Below are 24918 nucleotides of genomic sequence, written 5' to 3' on the forward strand. Positions count from 1 at the left end.
AGCAAAAATAATTTAACAATTCAGTTGTGGTAAATCATTTTGTCCAATCAGATTCTTAGTTTAAAATAATGTGTGAAGTGAATGTCGCACATGCGTAGAAGGCGTCCATGTGAATCTTCCGCGAAAATCATTTTGTACTGCGGAAAGGACACCTGAAGATATCACAACATCTGATTCAGCTTTGAAATCTGATGTGAGTAATACCATGTCTGATCGAGCGCTTTGCAAGATTAGAATGTGCAAAATTAAATTGTAAATTAAACATATGCTTGTCTCCCCGCAAGACGAAATCAGCTTTTTGATCCTCAAGTCAGCAAAAAAACACATCGATAATGTAAACAACCACTTTCATGTTTCGTAAAAACATTAGACTCGGACGATCGGCAAATGTGTCATGGGCTTGCTTAGGTTTTATAAATAATCTGTTACATATACTACTTCTCATTTTTGCAAACGTGGTATCGAATGGATCTACCTTATCGTGGCATTGGCCGACTTCAACAAGGATGCTCAATATATATATACTAAATTATTGAATATTGACCATGTATCTTCTTGTTGCAATATCGTTATTACACAGTGTGACCCATCTCATATATCATAACTCTTGTAACGAACTCCTGTGGTAATAACAAATAAAAACCACCATGCATGTGAATAAATGCTGTACACTTTAGTAATACACTAAATTATTGAATATTGACCCTATATCTATACTAACTTGTTGCAATATCGTTATAATACAGATGTTCATTACAAATGATGTGATATATGAGAAAGATTGCACGTGTGGTTATATTAAGAATAAAAACACTATGCATGTGAATACATTGTCTATAAACAACAAAGAATGCAGACATGACAACAAAACCATTTTCAAACTCCCGCACATGTGCACGTACAGGCAGAATAAGACCATGTGCTCTGTTAAAGTAAGCCGTAGCATCATCTATAACACCCGCCATACAAATTAATAAGCTGGTTCATATCTGGGTCAAGTCAGTCTCAATGGGAGTTACAACAGAACCATTTTAGGCATATCAACATATGTAACTGGGATCTTTCTAATGGCTTCTTGTGGCCGTTAATAGGCCCCATTTCCAAATAAAATCATTTCATATTTAAGCCAATATCCCCAATTTTGGAGTTAACTCCTGAAAAAGTCTTTCCTAATTCACCAATTTTATTCCAAAAATGAGACCAAAAGGCCCCTTCCCAAACCAGTGAGAAAAAAGCCCTGTGTAAGTAATTTGAAAATCTGTCTGGTGAACATGATTCACAATAAATGGGTGGTTGTGAAAGATATTATATGGTGTGTAGGCTTTCTCATATAGAGATGTGTCACATTGAATGATGGACGACTAACATGTCATTTCGATCGAAACACAAACACAACATTGATAAGTTGACTGTCACAAGTATTGCCGATGGACAGGTCTGTGTAAAGAGATGAAGGTACACAATAGATCAAAGAAAGGACTGTAAGGGTCAAAATAGGTGTGTAAAGATGGATTGGACACTGCATTATAACTGGTAATTAAAAGCATGTCACTCATGAAATAATTTTTTAATGCAAATATTTAACATTATTTACATGTAAAATTTTCCCAATTTTGGCAATTGGATTTTTCACAAAATACCCAGAAACAGCACTGAAATAATTTATAAAGATATATCATGTATCATAATGTGACTGGTATATTGCAATATGTTATTTATCATGGCTCAGAATATTGTTACACTCCTATATATATATATCAGCTGAGTGATTGTGACTTTATTGAAAACTGTACATGTGGTCATGTGCACAATCAGACACCTCAACCCTGTTCTTTCTACAACACTTAATTTGTCAAGCCTCCAGTTTTGGACTGGAACATCCAGTTTATATCTCCAATGCATTTTTTTCTGGCTGTCTCGCTCTTAACTGGAAATGTTTTAAGATATGAAAGCAAGAACCTGGAAGTCACAAGTTTGAACCCCAGACAGACATAGATATTTTTCACGTCTTCTTTCTAATAATTATATGTTGTCATAATTATGCTGACTGGATATATATACATTAGTCATAACTTTCATGTGTAACATCTGCTGCTAGATGATACCTATCACATATTATCAGGCAGTATTTATTTATGCAGTATATGGGGTAATGCATGCAGCATATTTCAGAATCTGCAATGAATGGGTCGTCAGCGGTGGGGCAGGCAAACGGGACTGGGGACGGGGATAAAGTGGTCATCCTTGATGCTGGAGCCCAGTACGGAAAGGTAAGGATATGGTTATGGATACAGTTCAGTGGTTTTTAGGTCATCAGATGATCTGACCCAGAAAGGGACCGAGAAACATCAGATATATAAATGTATACAGGCAGGTGTGTATTAATGTGGAGAACAAGCCAAAAAACATCACCACTCTTAAAATTTACACTTATTTTCACCATGTAGGATACCAAATCTCGACTTGGCATGCTAAGTTCACAAATTAGATGCATATGAATAACCTGCAAAAGCTGTGTTGTCTATTAATAACATTTTTTTATCACCATCAAATGTCAAGAGTGAACATTCTCTGTCTACATACATATCTCGTTTTAAATCTCTCTTGTTTAAAGTCAAGGGTGAAGCTGAAGACTAGTTTTTGTCGCCTTAAAAATATCTGTTTGTTATATTGGTGCAATTCTGTAAATTTTGTCTATTTCCCTTAATATTGAAAAAAAACTTATCAATTTTTTTAGGATTTCACAAACAAGCAAAAATCAGTCAGTCGTATCAAATTTTTTAGGATTTCACAAACAAACAAAAATCAGTCAGTCATGACAGATTGTGTGTACACACCATATGTTTTATATGAACTATTCAAAATATATTCAGTATGTATATATTCAGGTGTTGTGTATCAAGCCATGCAGGATACCAGCATAAACAATCGATCTATCATACTTAAATTAGACAGCTGATACATGTGAGAATAATTTGAATAAATCTTTTGAAATGATCACTGGGACTGGAAATATTTAAAGAAAAATGAGTTAAGTTACTACAATAAATATATTTTAAATAACTATGATTTATCTTACTGCAGTAATGATTAATTTTATTTGTTATATACACTGCCATCCATTAAAAAACTCAAATACTCTTTTGACTTGAATTATAATAAGCTTAAGCAAATCAAAAAAACTATAACTTTGCAATACCTTGCAGACATCCATTAGTCAGAGCTGTTCCAGGAAAACATCTATCCTACCCCAGGACTTCAGGTTTTGTTAGGGGATACCACCTATAGAATTATTTAATAAATTAAATAGAGGTAGAAGGAAGGAAATCCAACCATGGATAGAAGTGATTTATTTTGGAGACCTGGGGTCAGGTAGATATTTTAATGGAATCTCCCTCAGTGACAATTGCAAATTTTCATGAAAATGACCCCTCCTAATGAAGTTTAAGAGTATTCAATGGATGGACCATCTATTTTCAAAAAAAAATTTCCATAACATTGCACTCTGAGTTATCCCTTCAAAAAATTATGTTGTTCTGTGAAAGTATGTTCTCATCAGTTAAACAACATTTCAAAAAGACATGCATGGCAAAAATGTTACATTTTGAGTATTTGTATATAATCAATAACCCTATTAACACAAGAAATTAACCGACGAAAGATACAATACACAATATTTAAATGATATTTAGTGAATTGAGTGAATTTCAAAACATTTTCTGCAAAGTGTATAGTAACTTAATAAAGCTATGGATGGCCTTGTATGTATGTACCATAAAAACCCATGTAATTTGCACAGTTTTTTTTGTACCTGAAGAAAGATTAAAGTTGGGGGGCGGGGGCTCAAATTATACAGAAAGCGATCGTTTTCAAGATATTTTAAATTGAACATTTTATGAATTCATTGTATGGCACCTCTGGGCGCTGATGGTAACATAAAAAACATGAATGCTATCAATCTATGTAAAAATCTCTTTGTTTCATGTTTTGCTGTGATAAACTTGTGATGTGTAAACTTTTCTATATACAGGTCATCGACAGACGTGTCCGTGAACTGAACGTGGAGACAGATATCCTGCCACTAGATACTCCTGCATTTACTATTAAAGAGCGTAAATACAGGTGGATAAAATTGCATAACAATTAAAATGAAAGCTAGACTAGTGTATATATAAATTGATATAGAGACTATTGTCATTTTCTTGTATGGAAATCTATGGTAACTTGTGTAATGATCACAATTAAACACATGTTTGCAAATACCAGATATTGGTTATCATAGTTCTTCTGTTTTGAAAGGTTTTATACTTAGTAACAAGAACATGAGGATATACTTTGATGAGTAGTTAGGATATCAACTTTTCTATTTTCTTTGTTGGATCACTAAAGATAAAATCAAATTTAAAAAAAAAAAATATGTAATTCACAAAAAATCCTGTAGAATAATTTAGTGAAGAAACAGTTTAAATTCATTGACAAACAAGTAACACTGGATATGGAATACTGACTATGTCACTTTGTCACCTAGAATTGTATGCTGTTTGTTGATGCTTCAGGGCTATCATTATATCGGGAGGCCCCAATTCTGTATATGCTGAGGATGCTCCACGCTATGACCCCGACATTTTCCGATGTGGATTACCTGTTCTGGGAATATGCTATGGCATGCAGGTATAATACTGCCTATTCCAGCATTTTTTTATCTGACTAATTGATTTCAGTTGTGATTTTAACTGATCTCTTCATGACAAGACTTTATCTGGATGTAATTCTACTTCACTTACCTGCAATTCATTCTCGTTTAATTTTCATACTTTATGCATTTTAATGCAAGAATGGTCAATTTAATTTAAACTTGGCATGGGATAGGCATATGATATATCATTCTTCCTCTTGGTACGCTTGCATTATTTTTAATAAATATCATTTATCATTTTCTCTGCTCCTGGGCTTCCATTCAGGACAGCCTGACCTGTTGAATATTTTGATAATGCAAATTATTCCTGTAGTTTGGTATTATATGCTGTTTACAGCAGCTTTGTATATAACCTTCATCACACTTGTGAACGTAAAACAGATTATCCACATAATACCTACAATGTTGATTATTTTTCGCTGTCGCAGATGCTGAACAAGGAATTCAGTGGCAGCGTCATTCAAAAGGAGGCTCGTGAGGATGGTCAATTTAATATCACAGTGGAAAACAAGTCTCCATTGTTTAAGTGAGTTGGATGCTTCAGGTGGAATAAAATTGAAGCAAATGGTTCCTTTAAAGATTATTTGTGTTCACTCCTTGAGACCTATTGTAGCACCACAGCATACGGAGAAGTTTGTAATTTTTTGGGAGACAGTAGTAATATGGACATAATGGTAGTGAGTTTGCTGTGTTTCTGATTAATGGACAGGAAATTCTGTGACATTAAGTGAAAAATTATGTAAAAATTAAAAGCTTCATTTTCTTTTTGTCACTAGAAAATGTCATTATATATATGTGATTTTCTCTTGGTCACAGAGGACTGAATAAGGAGCAGACAGTACTTCTAACACATGGAGATAGCATAGACAAGGTCGCTGATGGGTTCAAGGTCATCGCAAAGTCTGGCAGTCTAATAGCAGGTAGAGTATAATTTGACTCGTACAATGTGTGGGTACCTATATATTCCCTTCCTTAAATGGCCATAGCTGTTGATAGAGTGCAGAACAATTCAAAACCAAAGCCAAACATATATACTCTATTGTTGGAAGTTGTGTTGCTATAATTGTTATTTCACATAATTCATTTTGGAATACATGTATGATCTTTTTATCTCAACGGGAAATGATAGCAGATTCCTAAAATATTGTTTACCTATCTGTGCCTTCGGTATTTATTTTCACATAAATTCTTGTTTATTAGAAACTTGAAGTACCACCTAAATGAAAAATACTGATTTTATTTCAATTCAAATTTCCAGTTTCAAGCGAAAATATAATATTTTTATTTTTTTTTCATTTTGCAGGGATATCCAATGAAAAACAGAAGTTGTATGGTGTCCAGTTCCATCCCGAAGTTGACCTTACAGAACATGGTGTGGCCATGTTCCAGAACTTTCTCTTCTCTGTGGTTAAATGTGAGGCGAGTTACACCATGGCCAGTCGAGAGAATGCCTGTATAGCCTACATCAGAGAGACTGTCAAAGATCACAAAGTCCTGGTAAGGATAGGGTATTGTCACCGCAATGGTCAAAGATCACAAAGTCCTGGTAAGGATAGGGTATTGTCACCGCAATGGTGTTATCAAGGCAGTGTTAAGAGCACATGTCTCGACTTGCTAATTGGATCGTTATTTTGTATATTTAAGAAATAATTAACGACGATTCGTGTATTGTTGCAGGATATACAACTAGGACTCGGGATATTTTGCAATTAAATTAATAACGAAGGCCGCAGGCCTGAGTTATTAATTAAAATTGCAAAATATCCGAGTCCGAGTTGTATATCCTGCAACAATACACGAATCAAAGTTGATTATTTCTATTCTACCATGTACTGTTTAGTTCTGAGATCTACCTCTTTCTAATAGAAAAACGGCAAAGAAACCCCGGGAAAACCTTGTAATTTATTTCTTGAGTATTGCATTATTTGTTGATGAAATATACAGGCAATACAGTACTATAATCAAGAACATCTATCATATGGCATTGATTTTGAAAATTAAAAAAAAAAGGATATAAAAAAAAAAGGAAGAAAAAAAAGGAAAAAAAGGGGGGGGGGGGGCCTCCGTAGGATTCGAACTCAGCGTCGTGATAAAAATATATTGAAAGACTAACCCATTAGCCCACTCGGCTATAGTAACCTTTTATGAAACGGGTGAATATTAGATATTTAAAATTGTAACAGCCATGACTCACGACCGTGTATTATTGGCACGAGCGTGGGTTATTGGAAAATAATACATGGTTTTAAACCAATAAAAACTAGCGTTACATAGCAAACATGGTAGAATTGAACTTAATGCACTGACAGTAAAGTTTACAGTTTCTAGAAATAGTTGAAGAGGAGCAGATTTGCAAAGCATGTAATGTTATATTAAGTAATTTGATTGGTTACAGTACAATTATATGAGAAATTTCTCAAGTATAAAATAAATATTTCAAATGAATGTATTTATAAAACAAATACTTGAAATAGGGATAATTTTTCACAAAATACGAAAGTTAGAAAAAATAGCAGTAATTATATAAAAATTCAGTGTAAGGAAACTGAAGTACCCTGAGAAAATCCATGTTTTCTGACGGGTAACCTGTCACAGAATCATTCATGAATGACCTAGTTAAAATGTAGTAGTATATCCACAGTATTGATTCAACCATCCTCTGATTGATATCTGCTATATAGTGTATATATATTTTCAGTTTTTGAGGTAGATAACTGGTGTTTGTGTGTGTAGATTGATATATTATAGTGAGTATTTTCAGTTTTTGAGGTACATAACTGGTGTTTTGTGTTTGTAAATTGATACCTGATATAGTGTATATTTTCAGTTTTTGAGGTAGATAACTGGTGTTTTGTGTTTGTAAATTGATATCTGATATAGTGTATATTTTCAGTTTTGGAGGTAGATAACTGGTGTTTTGTGTTTGTAGATGTTACTGAGTGGTGGTGTGGATTCCACGGTTTGTGCAGCTCTACTACACAAAGCTTTAAAGGAGGAGCAGGTCATCGCTGTTCACATAGACAATGGCTTCATGAGGAAAAATGAGAGTTCCTCAGTAGAACAGTCCCTCACTAGGATGGGATTAAGTGTCAAAGGTAAACAGAGGCTTGTCATTACAATAGTCCCTCTCTAGGATGGGATTTAGTGTCAAAGGTAAACAGAGGCTTGTCATTACAATAGTCCCTCACTAGGATGGGACTAAGTGTCAAAGGTAAACAGGCTTGTCATTACAACAGTCCCTCTCTAGGATGGTATTTAGTGTCAAAGGTAAACAGAGGCTTGTCATTACAATAGTCCCTCACTAGGATGGGACTAAATGTCAAAGGTAAACAGAGGCTTGTCATTACAATAGTCCCTCACCAGGATGGGACTAAGTGTCAAAGGTAAACAGAGGCTTGTCATTACAATAGTCCCTCAATAGGATGGGATTTAGTGTCAAAGGTAAACAAAGGCTTGTCATTACAATAGTCCCTCACTAGGATGGGACTAAATGTCAAAGGTAAACAGAGGCTTGTCATTACAATAGTCCCTCTCTAGGATGGGACTAAATGTCAAAGGTAAACAGAGGCTTGTCATTACAACAGTCCCTCACTAGGATGGGACTAAATGTCAAAGGTAAACAGAGGCTTGTCATTACAATAGTCCCTCTCTAGGATGGGACTAAATGTCAAAGGTAAACAGAGGCTTGTCATTACAACAGTCCCTCACTGGATGGGACTAAGTGTCAAAGGTAAACAGAGGCTTGTATTACAACAGTCAAAGGTAAACAGAGACTTGTCATTACAACAGTCAAAGGTAAACAGAGACTTGTCATTACAACAGTCCCTCACCAGGATGGGACTAAGTGTCAAAGGTAAACAGGGGCTTGTCATTACAACAGTCCCTCTCTAGGATGGGACTAAGTGTCAAAGGTAAACAGAGGCTTGTCATTACAACAGTCCCTCTCTAGGATGGGACTAAGTGTCAAAGGTAAACAGAGGCTTGTCATTACAACAGTCCCTCACTAGGATGGGACTAAATGTCAAAGGTAAACAGAGGCTTGTCATTACAATAGTCCCTCTCTAGGATGGGACTAAATGTCAAAGGTAAACAGAGGCTTGTCATTACAACAGTCCCTCACTAGGATGGGACTAAGTGTCAAAGGTAAACAGAGGCTTGTCATTCAACAGTCAAAGGTAAACAGAGGCTTGTCATTACAACAGTCAAAGGTAAACAGAGGCTTGTCATTACAACAGTCAAAGGTAAACAGAGGCTTGTATTACAACAGTCAAAGGTAAACAGAGACTTGTCATTACAACAGTCAAAGGTAAACAGAGGCTTGTCATTACAACAGTCAAAGGTAAACAGAGGCTTGTCATTACAACAGTCAAAGGTAAACAGAGACTTGTCATTACAACAGTCAAAGGTAAACAGAGACTTGTCATTACAACAGTCAAAGGTAAACAGAGACTTGTCATTACAACAGTCAAAGGTAAACAGAGGCTTGTCATTACAACAGTCAAAGGTAAACAGAGACTTGTCATTACAACAGTCAAAGGTAAACAGAGACTTGTCATTACAACAGTCAAAGGTAAACAGAGGCTTGTCATTACAACAGTCAAAGGTAAACAGAGGCTTGTCATTACAACAGTCAAAGGTAAACAGAGGCTTGTCATTACAACAGTCCCTCTCTAGGATGGGACTAAGTGTCATTACAACAGTCAAAGGTAAACAGAGGCTCACCAATAAAAAAGGCCCTAGGTCTTTTCAACTTCCTCACCATTGTTGGACTAACAGCTAAGAGTTAAATGAGTTATTATTCATTACCTATGGAAATGTGATAGAAGTTTTTTTGATGGTGAACTGTCACCATTTCTATGACTAGAGTTATGATCGTAACGGGCATGTACGATATGGCAATTACGGTCCTTTAAATCACACTTCTATCTACTTAGTTTGTATCGTGATGTTGGCCATTCATATGTACGTATTGTATCATGATAACAAGATTCAACAGATGTAATGTCGTCATTTCTTTAAATTGGCTGTTCAACACAAACAAGTCAAACACAGCTTTAAAATAATAACATTCATGATAAGAAAATAATTGACATTGACCTATATTTTACTTTTTTTATTGACAGTGATACGTGCAGCACACACTTTCTACAATGGATCCACATCTATACATATAGACAAATCTGACCCTAACTCTAGAAAGAGAAAGACGGACACTCTGAACACCACCATTCACCCTGAGGATAAGCGTAAAATCATTGGTGACACATTCATGCGGGTAAAAGTCATTAACTTCTTAATAATAATAACTAACTGAAGCATTTTAACTTTAAAAAATCCTGCAAGGCTGCATATGTAGAAAAGTTTACAGAATCTTGCCTTGCCATGAAATGGTTAGATATATAAAATGTTATCTAATTTTTTAGAGTTATTTATGCAGTCATCAATTATGATAGCCTATTGAGATATTCTTTTGAGGCCAAACCTTTTTTTTCCCTCTCTTTTGGGTCATCAGTTTCTAAATATCTTCATGTTTTACAGGAAAGTTCATTCTGGTCAGCATTTTTTTTTTATTTTATTTTTTCTTCAAATTGTTCCTTTTTTGGTCTTTGACAAAATTTTGTATTTAATTCCATTTCCATCAAGGCAGATTCAGGAGCATATATGATTCACATACATATGTGTATCTAAATGAGAGGTAAATGAGGTTATGGAAGATCCTGTGAAGAAGTCAATTGGATATACACACAGTCTGTTAATGTTTAGTGTTAGGGTGTGGTCATTAGTGATAAAATATTTGATGATGTATGTTTATTAATAGTTATATGATTAATTAATGATGTCCCACTTTTTAGGTAGCCAACGATGTGATAGAGGAACTCAATCTCAAACCAGAGGATGTTTATCTAGGTCAAGGTAAGTATTGTAATTGTTATGTCTGCTTTCGTTTGAGCTGTTCAGACCACACATAGCCATGAAAACTCAACCTGGTTTGAGCTGTCCAGACCACACATAGCCATGAAAACTTAACCTGGTTTGAACTGTCCAGACCACACATAGCCGTGAAAACTTAACCTGGTTTGAACTGTCCAGACCACACATAGCCGTGAAAACTAAACCAGGTTTGAACTGTCCAGACCACACATAGCCATGAAAACTTAACCAGGTTTGAACTGTCCAGACCACACATAGCCATGAAAACTTAACCAGGTTTGAACTGTCCAGACCACACATAGCCGTACAAACTTAATCAGGTTTGAACTGTCCAGACCACACAGTCGTGAAAACTTAACCTGGTTTGAACTGTCCAGACCACACATAGCCGTGAAAACTAAACCTGGTTTGAACTGTCCAGACCACACAGTCGTGAAAACTTAACCTGGTTTGAACTGTCCAGACCACACATAGCCGTGAAAACTAAACCTGGTTTGAACTGTCCAGACCACACATAGCCGTACAAACTTAATCAGGTTTGAACTGTCCAGACCACACAGTCGTGAAAACTTAACCAGGTTTGAACTGTCCAGACCACACATAGCCGTACAAACTTAATCAGGTTTGAACTGTCCAGACCACACAGTCGTGAAAACTTAACCTGGTTTGAACTGTCCAGACCACACATAGCCGTGAAAACTAAACCTGGTTTGAACTGTCCAGACCACACAGTCGTGAAAACTTAACCTGGTTTGAACTGTCCAGACCACACAAATGGATAATATAACATATAGATCTATCTGTAAATGCACACTTAAAGAGTCAACTGTCATATATAAAACGATAAACAAAAACTTCATTTTACAGGTTTGTCGAAAATTAGCAGTTTTGTTTGCTGCCATTAAACTTTGAACAGTCATGACTGGACCCATACTTTTGTCTGCCAAAATTCCTATCACCAGCTTCCATTCTGATCTGTGCCTGTCTGACATTATCTTTTAGGTTATAGGCCTTATAGGTGGGACTATATTTCCATAAATGGTGATGACATTCAGATGTATTCACAAATTTCTTTTCTACCCAATAAAATAGTCTGTTTTAAGGAGATTGCCCTACCTCCAAAGGATGGCTTTATGATGATGAATAAAAAGTAGAAGCTGAAGTGGAACCCATTGGAAAAAATAAATTGTGAATCAGTGTACTTGTGCAGTTATCATAGTTGAACATTTTGTGAAGTTTTACCTTCCACATTTATTCCTTTTTTTTGCCCCTAACATCTGTGGAGCATAAAGTATTGCCCATGTCCATCCCATCCCGATCCAAAGCCGTGGCCTATCTTTAGATCCCCTCCACAGATTCCATATATATTTACACCAAAGTATTAATCATCAAGTTCTACACCAGATCTCATTCTGGTGTTGTCATAGGTCAAGGATAAAGGGTTAGAGGTCACCCGTATAGGAGGACCTATTAACTCTAGTACTCTAGTTTCCTTTTGAAATAGATATTTGATTTTGTCCTGTTAAAGGAACACTAAGACCAGACCTTATAGAGAGTGCGTCCGAGTTAGCCAGTGGAAAAGCAGATGCCATAAAAACCCATCACAACGACACAGAGCTAGTCCGAGAGTTACGGAGACAGGGGCGTGTTGTAGAACCCCTCAAAGACTTCCATAAGGACGAGGTGCGTCAGATAGGGCGTGACCTTGGTCTACCCACAGAACTAGTCAACAGACACCCTTTTCCTGGTGAGTACGTCGGATGTTGTTTATATAACAGCCAATTCTAGCCACAATTTCTTTCGTATTTGTAAAATATTCATGAAACTGGAGAAGAAATTTCTGAACCCAGAATAATGACCAATTTTTGTTATTTTATTCAGAAAAAAAAATACACTTTTGAGTATCCTTTGAATTTTAAACATAGTTTAAACTTTTATATGGAATTATATGTGTGCAGCATCCTAAAAGTTACTGAAATTTTGATATAAATATTAGAGTTACAGGGTTACCAATCTACATCATCACTCGGTTGTGTTTTGGGTTGAAAGGTGGCCATTTCTTACTGGCGAGGTGGTATATAATGACTGCCTTTCCACTCAAAAACACAACTGATGATGTGGATTGGTACCAATGAGTTTACAAAATCTAGAAAACATTTTTCTAGAACCAGTGTCAAGACGTGAATGTTTGTTACAGGACCGGGCCTTGCGATTCGTGTGATATGTGCAGAGGAACCTTACATGTGTAAAGACTTTGCCGAGACGAGTGTCAAGTTGAGATTCATTGTAAACTATGTTGATGCCATGAAAACAGTAAGACATTTTTTTCATGTACGATGGAGGACTTTGATTTGCAGAATAGTCCTGTTCATCTTATGATTAAAAGTTTCTCAAATGAAATTGCCTAGTTGAAAAATTGACTTGTTTAAAAAAAGTGACATTCATCATTTAGTATAATTTCTTTATTTACACCCAATATGATTTACTTATTTTTTGCTATCCTGTAAATGATTTACAGCCCCACAAGCTGTTGATGGCGCTACAGAATGGGATGTCCGATGAGGATCAGGAGAATTTATTGTCCATTAGTAAATCTGATAACCTTAGTGCCACACTGCTGCCCATCAAAACTGTTGGTGTCCAGGTAAGGTCCAGAGTGCCACACTGCTGTCAATCAAATCTGTCTGTGTCCAGGTAAGGTCCAGACTGCCACACTGCTGCCAATCAAAATGTTGGTGTCCAGGTAAGGTCCAGAGTGCCATACTGCTGTCCATCAAATCTGTCTGTGTCCAGGTAAGGTCCAGACTGCCACACTGCTGCCCATCAAATCTGTCTGTGTCCAGGTAAGGTCCAGACTGCCACACTGCTGCCCATCAAATCTGTCTGTGTCCAGGTAAGGTCCAGACTGCCACACTGCTGTCAATCAAATCTGTCTGTGTCCAGGTAAGGTCCAGACTGCCACACTGCTGCCAATCAAATCTGTTGGGGTCCAGGTTAAATCCTGAGTGCCACACTGCCAAGCTTGACTAAGGGAAATTTAGGAAGACTTGAGTGAATCAGTTTAAAATACAGAACATTGCTATACATTACGTTTTAAAGATCTGTTGGTGACCATTGAAGTTGATGAGGAGAAATTTTGCTAGTCGCATTTTGGTTGGTTGGTTGAAAGGTCACCTGAACATGAGCCATTACTGACCAATATCACATCTGCATCTTGATCTAACTGATGTGTTTGAATACTAAATGTAACTATTTGAGATTGAGGGAGTTTTGAGGTGACATCAGACTTATCTTAGAGATATTGAGGGAATATTGAGGCTACAAATGTGTGACCATCAAATCTTACTAAGAAAGACACAAAGAGACTTGTGATAACTGATATTTTTGACAATCAAATCTGACATTGTGATGATTACTTTCAGGGAGACTGTAGGAGTTACAGTTACGTAGCAGCACTGTCTGGTCCAGGCAAACCTAACTGGAAAAATTTGATGATCCTGGCAAAGGTCATCCCAAGGATCTGCCATAATATTAACAGGTAAATGTGACCTTTCTCATATATAGATATGATTGAAGTGGCATTTTTAGGAGCAAACACTAGCTTTATTACGGCCTTTTGGCCTTTCAGAGGACAAGCAACATGCTTATTTGGTGCTGTTCCACCTATATTAGTCATTGCCATCTCGGTGAGGACCAAATCATTCGGAACTCATAGGAGAATCAAGTATTGATTATTTCTGGGATAAATCCTGATGTGTTCAGGATGGGACAGAATAATTTTTCACAAAAACAAAACAAAAAAAACTCAATCAATCTCCTCCCACAGAGTATTGGTTTGAAAAATTCATAATAAGATTGATGTTTTTATGGAGGCGTTTACGCCTGCCATATTACAATCACCTACGAGTTGTGACGTCACAATCTCTCACTTTCGTTTTCGTTATATTTCCTTTCACAGTTCATTTTGTAGTTTCTTTCGGTTCATATATGATGCAGTTGAACTATATATAAATTTATCAAGACTACAAATAAAGTGCTATTACATGAAAAAAGGTATATTCAGTATAAATTTCTCTTCGGCGGAAGCTTGGAATTTGAGACCTCTGGTGGTAATTTCTGTAACTAGGGGTAATGATTCGCTTATAATTAGTTCCAAGTATGAGGCACGTACGTCATTGTAGTCCGTCATTCAAAGTAGATGTGCACAGAAATGTATTAACTATATGCTGATAATGTTGTGAACATTTCAGGAACTATTTTGAATAAACACTAAGAATAATGTCTTGTAAATATCTACACCTGCATCGATTTTTGCAAATCTATATTGAAAATACTGTTTGAAGGGAGATAACTGCGAGATTCTGGCGTTACCTTACAAAGGACACTTGTTTAACTACAAGAAATAAAGATGACATAACAACCAAGCGCAAACAAATTCCCGATTTTCATATCACCCACCAGGTTTTGGCTAACAACATTTCTTTTGTTTACAACTTGGTAGTTTTTTCTTTATTTATTTTATGAGATTTGGTCCGATATGTTGCGATCACGTGTTCTGTCTGTTTACGTGAGCGAAAATGGAGGCACGTGGACACGGGCTTCACACGAAGCATCAAAGTGTGATGTTTGTCGCTAGAAATTAATATCTATCAACATGAATTAAAGGCAAGTTGCTTACAAAGTTTAAATCTGTTTGTTGACCCACTGAAATAAGTGTTTGTTTATTTAGGACGAAACTGTTTACGATAAGTTGTTCAAGCCTGGCCAGACCACAAAATCACAATATCTACTGCGATTATAGTCCGAATTTTCTGACGATCTTGCTATATACTATATGCAGACTTTAATCAGCTTTTAAGGCGATATCAACACCAGAACCCTTCGGATTACTGCGATAACTGATCGAAGTCCCTGTGTTTCAAATCCATGAATCAATAGATCTACGTGCACGTGGTGATGGAATTCGATCGTTTATTTTTTAAAACTAAGAAAACTGGCACATATCTGTCGTGGTGTTCATTTGTGCTATACCTTCCCCGACAGGGACAATATACAGAATCTGGAATTTTGTGATAAGATTTACTGCAGTAGCTACTCGCACTCGGAATATATATGAAAATACTAAATTATTATTGAACCAGCTTGTCTTATTTATATATTATTCAGCTCACGATTCAACCTTTTCAAATGTTTTCATGTAATATATATATATACATTTGTATGCACCAAGCTGTGAAATGTTTGTATTACATAGAATATTTAAACAATACAAAGTAATTGTAGATTAACAAAATGTATACCAATTGCATTTTAACCTATTAGTACAACTTTTTGTTGTTTTCATGTAAAATGATCAATACATGTATATCTATTGGCAATCGATATCAAATCCATATAATATAAGACTTTCTCAAATATCAATATTCCTCATAACTTTCAAAATAAATCTATATTTGCTTTTAAAATTTAATTAAAAATGTTTGATTTTCATGTCACGAACAAATCCCTTAAAATAATCATCAATCTCCTTATCGGTCTCCAGAAAGTGTGAAAATAAATGAAACTTTTTTTGTCAATAATTCTATTTATTATGAATTCATGTATAACCATTTAGGTATTTTCCAATGTTGACCTTTAAAACTATATATATATACAAGCAACAATCTGTGGGATGTCAAATATGGAAGGCTGTTTCAGGATAAATTGCCAAAAATGCTTATAAGTACTGTTTCTTATAATCACTGATCACATATATTAGGGTTTTTGACTATTATGTGTTATTGCTACTTAAGTGTGAATTTTTTCGGCTTAAGTGATAATGTATTTCTTTGTTCTTATGTGCAACAGACATCGCGAGAGTTTAATTCTCGTACATATAATATTGACTCCTACAAAAAGAAGTTGAGTTGACCTACGAGAGGCATTTTATCAAATCTCATATTGACCATACTGATTGCTCATGATCATATTTCATCCGGCCTAGTGAACTCTAAAATAAACATCTTACTAAAAATAATTGATGAAAGTAGCTAACTCCTTTAATGTATGTGTAAAAATTAAGTATATATATATGTCGTACAAAACATCAAACTTCTAATATGGTAGATATGAAACATACATTTAGGCTGACTGCCTGATAATATAATACAATTTGTACAGAGTTTACAATCCTTTGACATTCAGCTCATAATATACACCATTATAATTTGATCTGTCGTCATGCGTCGGTCTTCTTAAGACCAAGATATCGCAGAATGGTGTACAAAAGGTTCTTAAGCTGTTTTATCAAAACTGTTAATTTCATGGCCCCCTATGTGTCGCATTCTCCCTGGATAGAGGACATTTTACTATAGTTTATATAGGAAACTCATCACACATATTTTAGCATAATTTGTTTCATTTTCATTGGAAATTGGTTAGCACGTGGTTAGGGCACACTTTTCTCAATGACATATTGTCAGAGAATGTCAAGGCCAACGACTTGTTATGGGTTCGAATGTCAAAAATAAAAATCTCAAATTGATTATTTTTTTCATTTCATATGAAAGAACATAGTCCACTGAAACAGAATGTGCATATTTTATTATCATCAGATAAAAAATATGGCAGAAAGATATGGCACTTGGAAAAGAATCATAAAGCTATTTTCTCCAGCCAAAATCAAAAAATAATCCAAAATTGCAGGATAAAGGTTTCTGCTCTTTTATCTATATACACATGAAGGCTTGATGTTTGGCGCATTGATAACGTATGGCTGGCTACAAATGTTATATTGATATTTGACCTTGACCTTCATTCAAGGTCACGGGGGTCAAATGATGAAAAAAAATTATAAGTTCTTTCAAAATTATTAATTTGGGTCACATTTTAAAGAATCAGCCCTTTTAAAGGTGTGTGCAATGTATCAAGGTCAAATAATCAAAATGACGCAGATATGGCACTTTTAAAAAGAAATTCCTACCAAAATTAAAAAAATGACCCAAAACTGCATGCACATACACATGAAGGCTGGATATTTGGCAAAAAGATACATGTAACATGTGTGACTGGCTACAAATATTGAGTTTATCTCTGACCTTGACCTTCATTCACATTTTAAAGAACCGGCTCTTATGAAGGTGTGTGCAAAGTTTCAAGGGCAAATTATTAAAAATGATGCAGACATGCCCTTTAAAGAATGTTTTCTTGCCAAAATTAAAAATTATCCATAAATTGCAATTCAATTGTTGGGTCAAAAGGGGTCAGTTTGGCTTAATTGACATAAACAACTTCTTCTCTGAAACTAAGCAATCGATATAGCTCATACTTGACTGGTAGCATCATTTTGGGTAGGGATTCAAAATTGTAAAAATGGTGGGGTTGACTCCCAGGGAGGCAGGGTCAAAAGGGGTCAATTGGTTTCTCTGAAACTAAGTCATGGATATAACTCACATTGGTGTGGTAGCAATCCCTATGGGATTGTACCCAAAGTCAATTTCATTTCATGGATTAATTGCACAATTTGGTATAAAACCTACATTTGTATGGTAGCATGGTTATGGGGTGGGTATTCAAAATTGTACGAATGTTGGGGTTAACCTCCGGGGGCTGAAGGATTGGACCAAAAGAGGTTAATTTCGCTAAATTGACATTTTTAGAATAACAATAAACCAATGTACATGTACCCATATAAAATGCTTATGATATATTGACATAGAAATACCAGCGACAAATAAACTTAAGCATCATTCTTGTTTCATATCTCATAAAACCAGGTGAGCGATACAGGCCCTCTGGGCCTCTTGTTTTATCTGTGAAACCATTCAGATCCCAACTCCAAATTGGCTGGACACCAAGAGATGAACACAATCCTGATGTAAAAATAGGCCCAGGGTTCTTTCCCCACCCCAAGGGACTTATACAATCATATTGAATTGATATCAAATTATATCATGAAAGTTTTCTTCAAAATTTTGCATGTAAAACGCTGTATATTTATATACAGTACCTATAGCTACTAGGCTATTATCTACATCTTGGTGGTAAATTAAAAAGCAACAAATTACAAATCACAGTTTATTGTTAGCTCACCTGCCCGAAGGGCAAGTGAGCTTATGCCGTGGCGCGTCGTCCGTCCGTCCGGCCGTCCAGCGTCAACTTTTCCATTCAAACAACTTCTTCTCAATAACCAAAAGGTCCAGAGACCTAATATTGGGCCTGTAGCATGCTGGGGTGAAGGGCTACCAAGTTTGTTCAAATGAATGATGTTGACCTTCATTCAAGGTCACAGGGGTCAAAAAGGCTAAATTTTTTAAACGACTTCTTCTCAATAACCAAGAGTCCCAGGGAGTTGATATTGGGTCTGTAGCATGCTGGGGTAAAGGGCTCTCAAGTTTGTTCAAATGAATGACCTTGACCTTCATTCAAGGTCACAGGAGCCGAAAAGGCTAAAATCTTTAAACGACTTCTTCTCAATAACCAAGAGCCCCAGGGAGTTGATATTGGGTCTGTAGCATGCTGGGGTGAAGGGCTCTCAAGTTTGTTAAAATGAATGACCTTGACCTTCATTCAAGGTCACAGGAGCCAAAAAGACTAAAATCTTTAAACGACTTCTCAATAACCAAGAGTCCCAGGGAGTTGATATTGGGTCTGTAGCATGCTGGGGTAAAGGGCTCTCAAGTTTGTTCAAATGAATGACCTTGACCTTCATTCAAGGTCACAGGAGTCAAAAAGGCTGAATTGTTTAAACGACTTCTTCTCAATAACCAACAGTCTCAGAGACCTAATATTTGGCCTGTAGCATGCTGGGGTAAAGGGCTCTCAAGTTTGTTCAAATGAATGACCTTGACCTTCATTCAAGGTCACAGGAGTCAAAAAGGCTAAAATCTTTTTAACGACTTCCTCTCAATAACCAAGAGTCACAGGGAGTTGATATTGGGTCTGTAAAATGCTGGGGTAAAGGGCTACCAAGTTTGTTCAAATGAATGATCTTGACCTTCATTCAAGGTCACAGGAGTCAAAAAGGCTAAAATCTTTAAACGACTTCTTCTCAATAACCAAGAGTCCCATGGAGTTAATATTGGATCTGTAGCATGCTGGGGTGAAGGGCTACCAAGTTTTGTTCAAATGAATGACCCTGACTCACATTCAAGGTCACGTCGATCAAGTATGCTTAAATCTTTAAATGACTTTTAGTGAAAAGCCAAAGTGCAGAGAGACATTATATTGGTCCTGCAGCATGCTTTCAAATAACTGCAGGATCCATATATGAAAAGATCACTGCATTGCAGGTGAGCGATTTGGGCCCATTGGGCCCTTGTTAATATTGACATTGGATCTATTAAAATAGATGGAATTGATATCTAATTTTGAAATAATTGTTCTTAAAAATGAGAATTGTTGAAAAAAAAGTGTAATAACTTTTAAAAGCCGTCAATCTAATTTTGATATTATTCTAAGATCAAAATAGAAAGGAATAAACAATTTTGTTTACAAGATATTGAAAGACATTGCACACTTTCAACAAAAAAGTAGCAGACACTCCCTGTATTTTCAATACATATCGTGTATTGTTATAACTTATCAAAATGCGTATCATATTGTTTCGACCTTTCTAATACCCAGGCCTATAAAATATGTTTGTTTTAAACACATAAATGCAAATTTTGAACTACTTAAGTATAAAAGATGGTTTAAAGTATGAATGTTAATGACATGTACCTAAGTAGAAGTTGATTTGAAAAAAATGAAAATGTTTGACTTCTTAAGTAAAGGTTTGATTGAGATAAGAAATGTTTAACTACTTTTAGAAGTAGGTTTGAAACTTTAAGATGGTTAAAACCATTATGTACATCGGAACAGTCTAAACCATTACATTCATCAGGACTGTGAAAACCATTATGTCCGGTTGGTTTGGTTTAGTCATGTTGTTATCAGTTTAATTTGTATTCTTGCTTTATTTCAAATACAAATGTATCTCCTTTTACATCTGACTAACGCCTCCTACAGTACTTTCAGTACTTTGATTATATGGTTGAAGACGCCTGTTCGAGATAGATAAATCATTAAAAAAAACAGACAATGACCTGCTTTATCATTGAGTATTCTTAACTATTTCTGCATTATTTAAACTGGCTGCATGGTTTCATGCAAGGGGAGGTAACTTGTAATAACTCTCGTTTACTTATATGAAGAAAGACAAGTATCGTTATTCATCGGTCCTGACAGCATGGTGAAATGCTATGTTACTTTCCTCATTAACTTACCATCTGATATAAACAGTGGTTTAAATAATAATAAATTATTGAATAATTATGTGATAAATAATGATACCAGGGCAGTTTTCATTGTTGTGGTCAAAACTGTTGGACCAGTGTTGTTTGTTTATGAAATAAAGAAAGACCTGGTGATTTTATTTTGTTTCAAGGTTTGAATTAACATTTGCAGGTCCGTCCAGATATATGTTTGAAATATTGCATTTAGAAACTGACAAACCGGTTTGTCCACATAAACAAAAGGCTCCAGGTGCAACAATTTTGTGTCGCCAGTAGCAATGCGATATAGGACCGTAACACCATTTGCCAAATCATCAGAACAGTCAACTTTCGGCCAGTTCAAAAACTGTGCCAAATTTTCATTGTTCAGTGACCAAAAATTAACTCGCATATAGCTTAAGGTACTGTTACTCCAATGTTTTTGTTTCATTTTTAGGGTAGTGTATGTGTTTGGTGGTGCTGTGAAGTACAGTTTAGAGGATGTGACGCCGACGTTCCTGACAGCAGGAGTACTCAGTACACTACGACAGGCGGACTACATGGCCTCCAAAGTCCTACAGGACACGGATTCCTTCAGCAAACTTAGTCAGATGCCTGTGGTCATCACTCCCTTACACTTCGATCGTGACCCTGTGCTTCACCAGCCCTCGTGTCAAAGGTCAATTGTTATAAGGACATTCATCACAAACGACTTCATGACTGGTGTAGCTGCAGTCCCTGGGAAAAATATACCAGAGGAGGTAATAGTTAACGGCCGGTATTTATTTGTTGTATATGATGTAAAAATTATTTCATAAAGGTGCGTCCATCAAACATAAACTTGTATTTTTTTCAAATCTCTCTTAGTTAACCAATGTTTCAGGCTTTGTCATCCTATAATTATATGTAGTTATGTGTTCTTTAGCAGCATATTGATTTAACGAAGTCATCATCATATGTTGGTTGCTGTATTTAATCTTGTCTGGAGATCTTCCGACTTGGTTTTAAACAAAATCTTTATAGAAGAATTTGTTTCTATGATGTACAGTAATTATGGACTCTTAAAGAGTATTTTGACTGATTGAAACTTCTTGTAATATTTCCATATTTATGCATTTTAATTTGATACAAATGCATGTTACTTTGGCACTGGATGGCTGTATATTGTTACAAAATAATACCCTGTGTTACAAAGTGTGGGCATGCTCATTGAACTAAATGTATGATAATTTTGATTATTGATTCACTATACAGTCGAACCTGTCTATAAAGGACACCTAAGGGACAAGGCAAAAGTGTCCTTTATAGAGAGGTGTCTTTTATATAGAGGTTCAACGAGTTATGTCCCTTATAAAGGAAGAAACAAACCAAAGTCTGTTCATAGTACACTATATGTCTCCTGATTTATTATATTTAAACACTTAAACAAATGAATAAAAGACAAATAATTAAAGATAAATGCTTAATTGATTTTCAATCATTCATCTGACACAAAAATTAGAGCTGATATTTTTAATAATTTATTAAGCCTATAGTTTCTAAAAAGATCTTCCCAATATCATACTATATTGAATATCTATTCAGACAAATACTCAACATTGTAAAAAAAGTAAAGATAATTCTTATCATAGTAAAACAATTTTCATTAATCCTCAATATTTTGGAAAATAAATATGCTTGAAATATCTTTTCTATTACAAAATTAACTCTTTATAAATGAAAGTGCATTTTCCTCTGATAATTATAATCCCTCAGCATTTATTTGAGACCTATTTTCTGAAATCGATGTAGGGATTTAATTTAATAAATACCGTTTTCTGGTTCAGTCAATTAGTATAGTGTATACAAAGACACTCGGAACTCTTCAGCTGTTCTTCATATGTTACGTAGTCATATTCCGAGGAGTTCCGAGTGTGAGAAAATGGCGGCTGACAACCATGTGCTGTCAGATTTGCGTACGGTTGATTTTGTAAGTAAAACAATTATGACAAACATAACTATTGCTTTGTCCCTCTTTTGTTGGTCTTGATAATGATTTAATTACCACCCGACCATTCTTGTTGTCTAGGCTATGGTTGAATGGCTAAGCTTAGCTGTCACCGGTGAGGTTGAGTAAACAAACACCTCTGCCGATGGCGATCGGTCACTCTCTTGTAATTACTGCCCATTGTTACAGCAACTTACAGGTAACAGGACAATTGACTGATGAAGTGGCTTCCCAAGGTAGCATTGCTGCCAGGGGAATTGAGTAATTAAGGTTCTGCTTGTTATTTAGAAACGTTTTACACACAAATATCAACACAGCTATGGTTTCACGTGTCCGTTATACGGAATTTTAAACCACTTTACGGACAAAAATAAGTGTCCGCTGTCCGCATTAGGAAGGTGTCCGCTATATACATGATATTTATATAGTGATTTTCATTGGGGATTCCTGGAAGTGTCCGTTATGGACAGGTGTCCGCTATATAAGGGTGTCCGCTATTACAAGTTTGACTGTATTGTAATGTTAGAATTTGCTATTTTCCAGGTGATAGATAAGATTGTGGAGAGTGTTTTAACAGTCCCTGGAATTTCTCGTGTGATGTACGACATGACGTCTAAACCCCCTGGAACTACCGAGTGGGAATGAGTATAGCCTCGTTAGCACTGCAGTAATGTGTACTCTTCATCCAAGGACATGGCATGTGTTGACATCCACTGGACACAGTTTTGTGATGGGTTGTTAAACATGGATTCCATCAATGGATGACAGGTGTCAGGCACTTATTGGATACAGATAAGGTTAATGTTTTCAAGAACTTCTAGTTTTCGCTATTTCTGTCGAAAAATAAAATTAAAAGTAGATCCATTGAAAAAAAATCTGTTTCATGTAAATTCATCAGGAAAAATTATTACCTGTTTCATATTTTCTGCGAAAGAAACATCCTTTTGGCTTCAAAGTTTTTAGTGAAACATGAACCATTGCATTATGTGACAACCTTTATTATAGTATAAAATGGTTTCTGGCCAGTGACTGGCCAGTTACGTCAACTGTGATTTGTTAATTTATATGTTAATGTTAGGGTGTGGCTACTGCTTATTGTGTCCATGTGTTCTGTTGAATGTGTGTTAATGATTTTTGTACAAATTTTGATACTTTTTATATGATTTTCTTGATATGGATAGTAAATTTCATGAAGAATAACTTGAAATCAGCTTCACTTGACTTGTATGAAGGCTCACTAATAAACTTCACCCTGAACCTCTTCAGAGTGTACCATGGGTGTATAAAGGCTCACTATTACGCTTCAATCTGAACCTCTCTAGAATTTACCTTGGGTATATAAAGGCTCACTATTTAACTTTACCTGAACCTCTCTAGAATTTACCTTGGGTATATAAAGGCTCACTATTTAACTTTACCTGAACCTCTCTATAGTGTACCTTGGGTATATAAAGGCTCACTAATAAACTTCACCCTGAACCTCTCTAGAGTGTACCGTGGGTATGTAAAGGCTCACTAATAAACTTCACCCTGAACCTCTCTTGAGTGTACCGTGGGTATGTAAAGGCTCACTAATAAACTTCACTCTGAACCTCTCTAGAGTGTACCTTGGGTATATAAAGGCTCACTAATCAACTTCACCCTGAACCTCTCTTGAGTGTACCTTGGGTATGTAAAGGCTCACTAATAAACTTCACCCTGAACCTCTCTAGAGTGTACCTTGGGTATATAAAGGCTCACTAATAAACTTCACTCTGAACCTCTCTTGAGTGTACCTTGGGTATGTAAAGGCTCACTAATAAACTTCACCCTGAACCTCTCTTGAGTGTACCTTGGGTATGTATAAGGCTCACTATTATGCTTCACTCTGAACCTCTCTAGAGTGTACCTTGGTGTATAAGGCTCACTATTAAACTTCACTCTGAAAGTCTCTAGAATGTACTGTGGGTATATAAAGGCTCAATATTTAACTTTACCTGAACATCTCTTGAGTATACCTTTGGTATATAAAGGCTCAATATTAAACTTCACTCTGAACATCTCTAGAGTGTACCTTGAGTTTATAAAGGTTT

General features: G+C 35.8%; 1 protein-coding gene across 1 annotated transcript; it reads left to right on the forward strand.

The window, feature by feature from the left end:
- Positions 1 to 102: 102 nt before the first annotated feature.
- LOC117345190 (GMP synthase [glutamine-hydrolyzing]-like) lies at positions 103 to 24887 on the forward strand. Its single transcript, XM_033908195.1, has 16 exons — positions 103 to 193; positions 2173 to 2270; positions 4031 to 4122; positions 4557 to 4671; positions 5125 to 5222; positions 5513 to 5616; positions 6000 to 6193; positions 7626 to 7791; positions 9820 to 9971; positions 10549 to 10609; positions 12156 to 12374; positions 12825 to 12940; positions 13146 to 13271; positions 14050 to 14165; positions 21317 to 21620; positions 23390 to 24887. The coding sequence occupies exons 2-16, from the start codon at positions 2181 to 2183 to the stop codon at positions 23489 to 23491; spliced, it is 2055 nt and encodes a 684-aa protein (XP_033764086.1). The 5' UTR covers positions 103 to 193; positions 2173 to 2180; the 3' UTR covers positions 23492 to 24887.
- The last annotated feature ends 31 nt before the right edge of the window (positions 24888 to 24918 follow it).

Source organism: Pecten maximus, chromosome 16 (genome assembly GCF_902652985.1).
Source record: "Pecten maximus chromosome 16, xPecMax1.1, whole genome shotgun sequence".
NCBI lineage: Eukaryota > Metazoa > Mollusca > Bivalvia > Pectinida > Pectinidae > Pecten > Pecten maximus.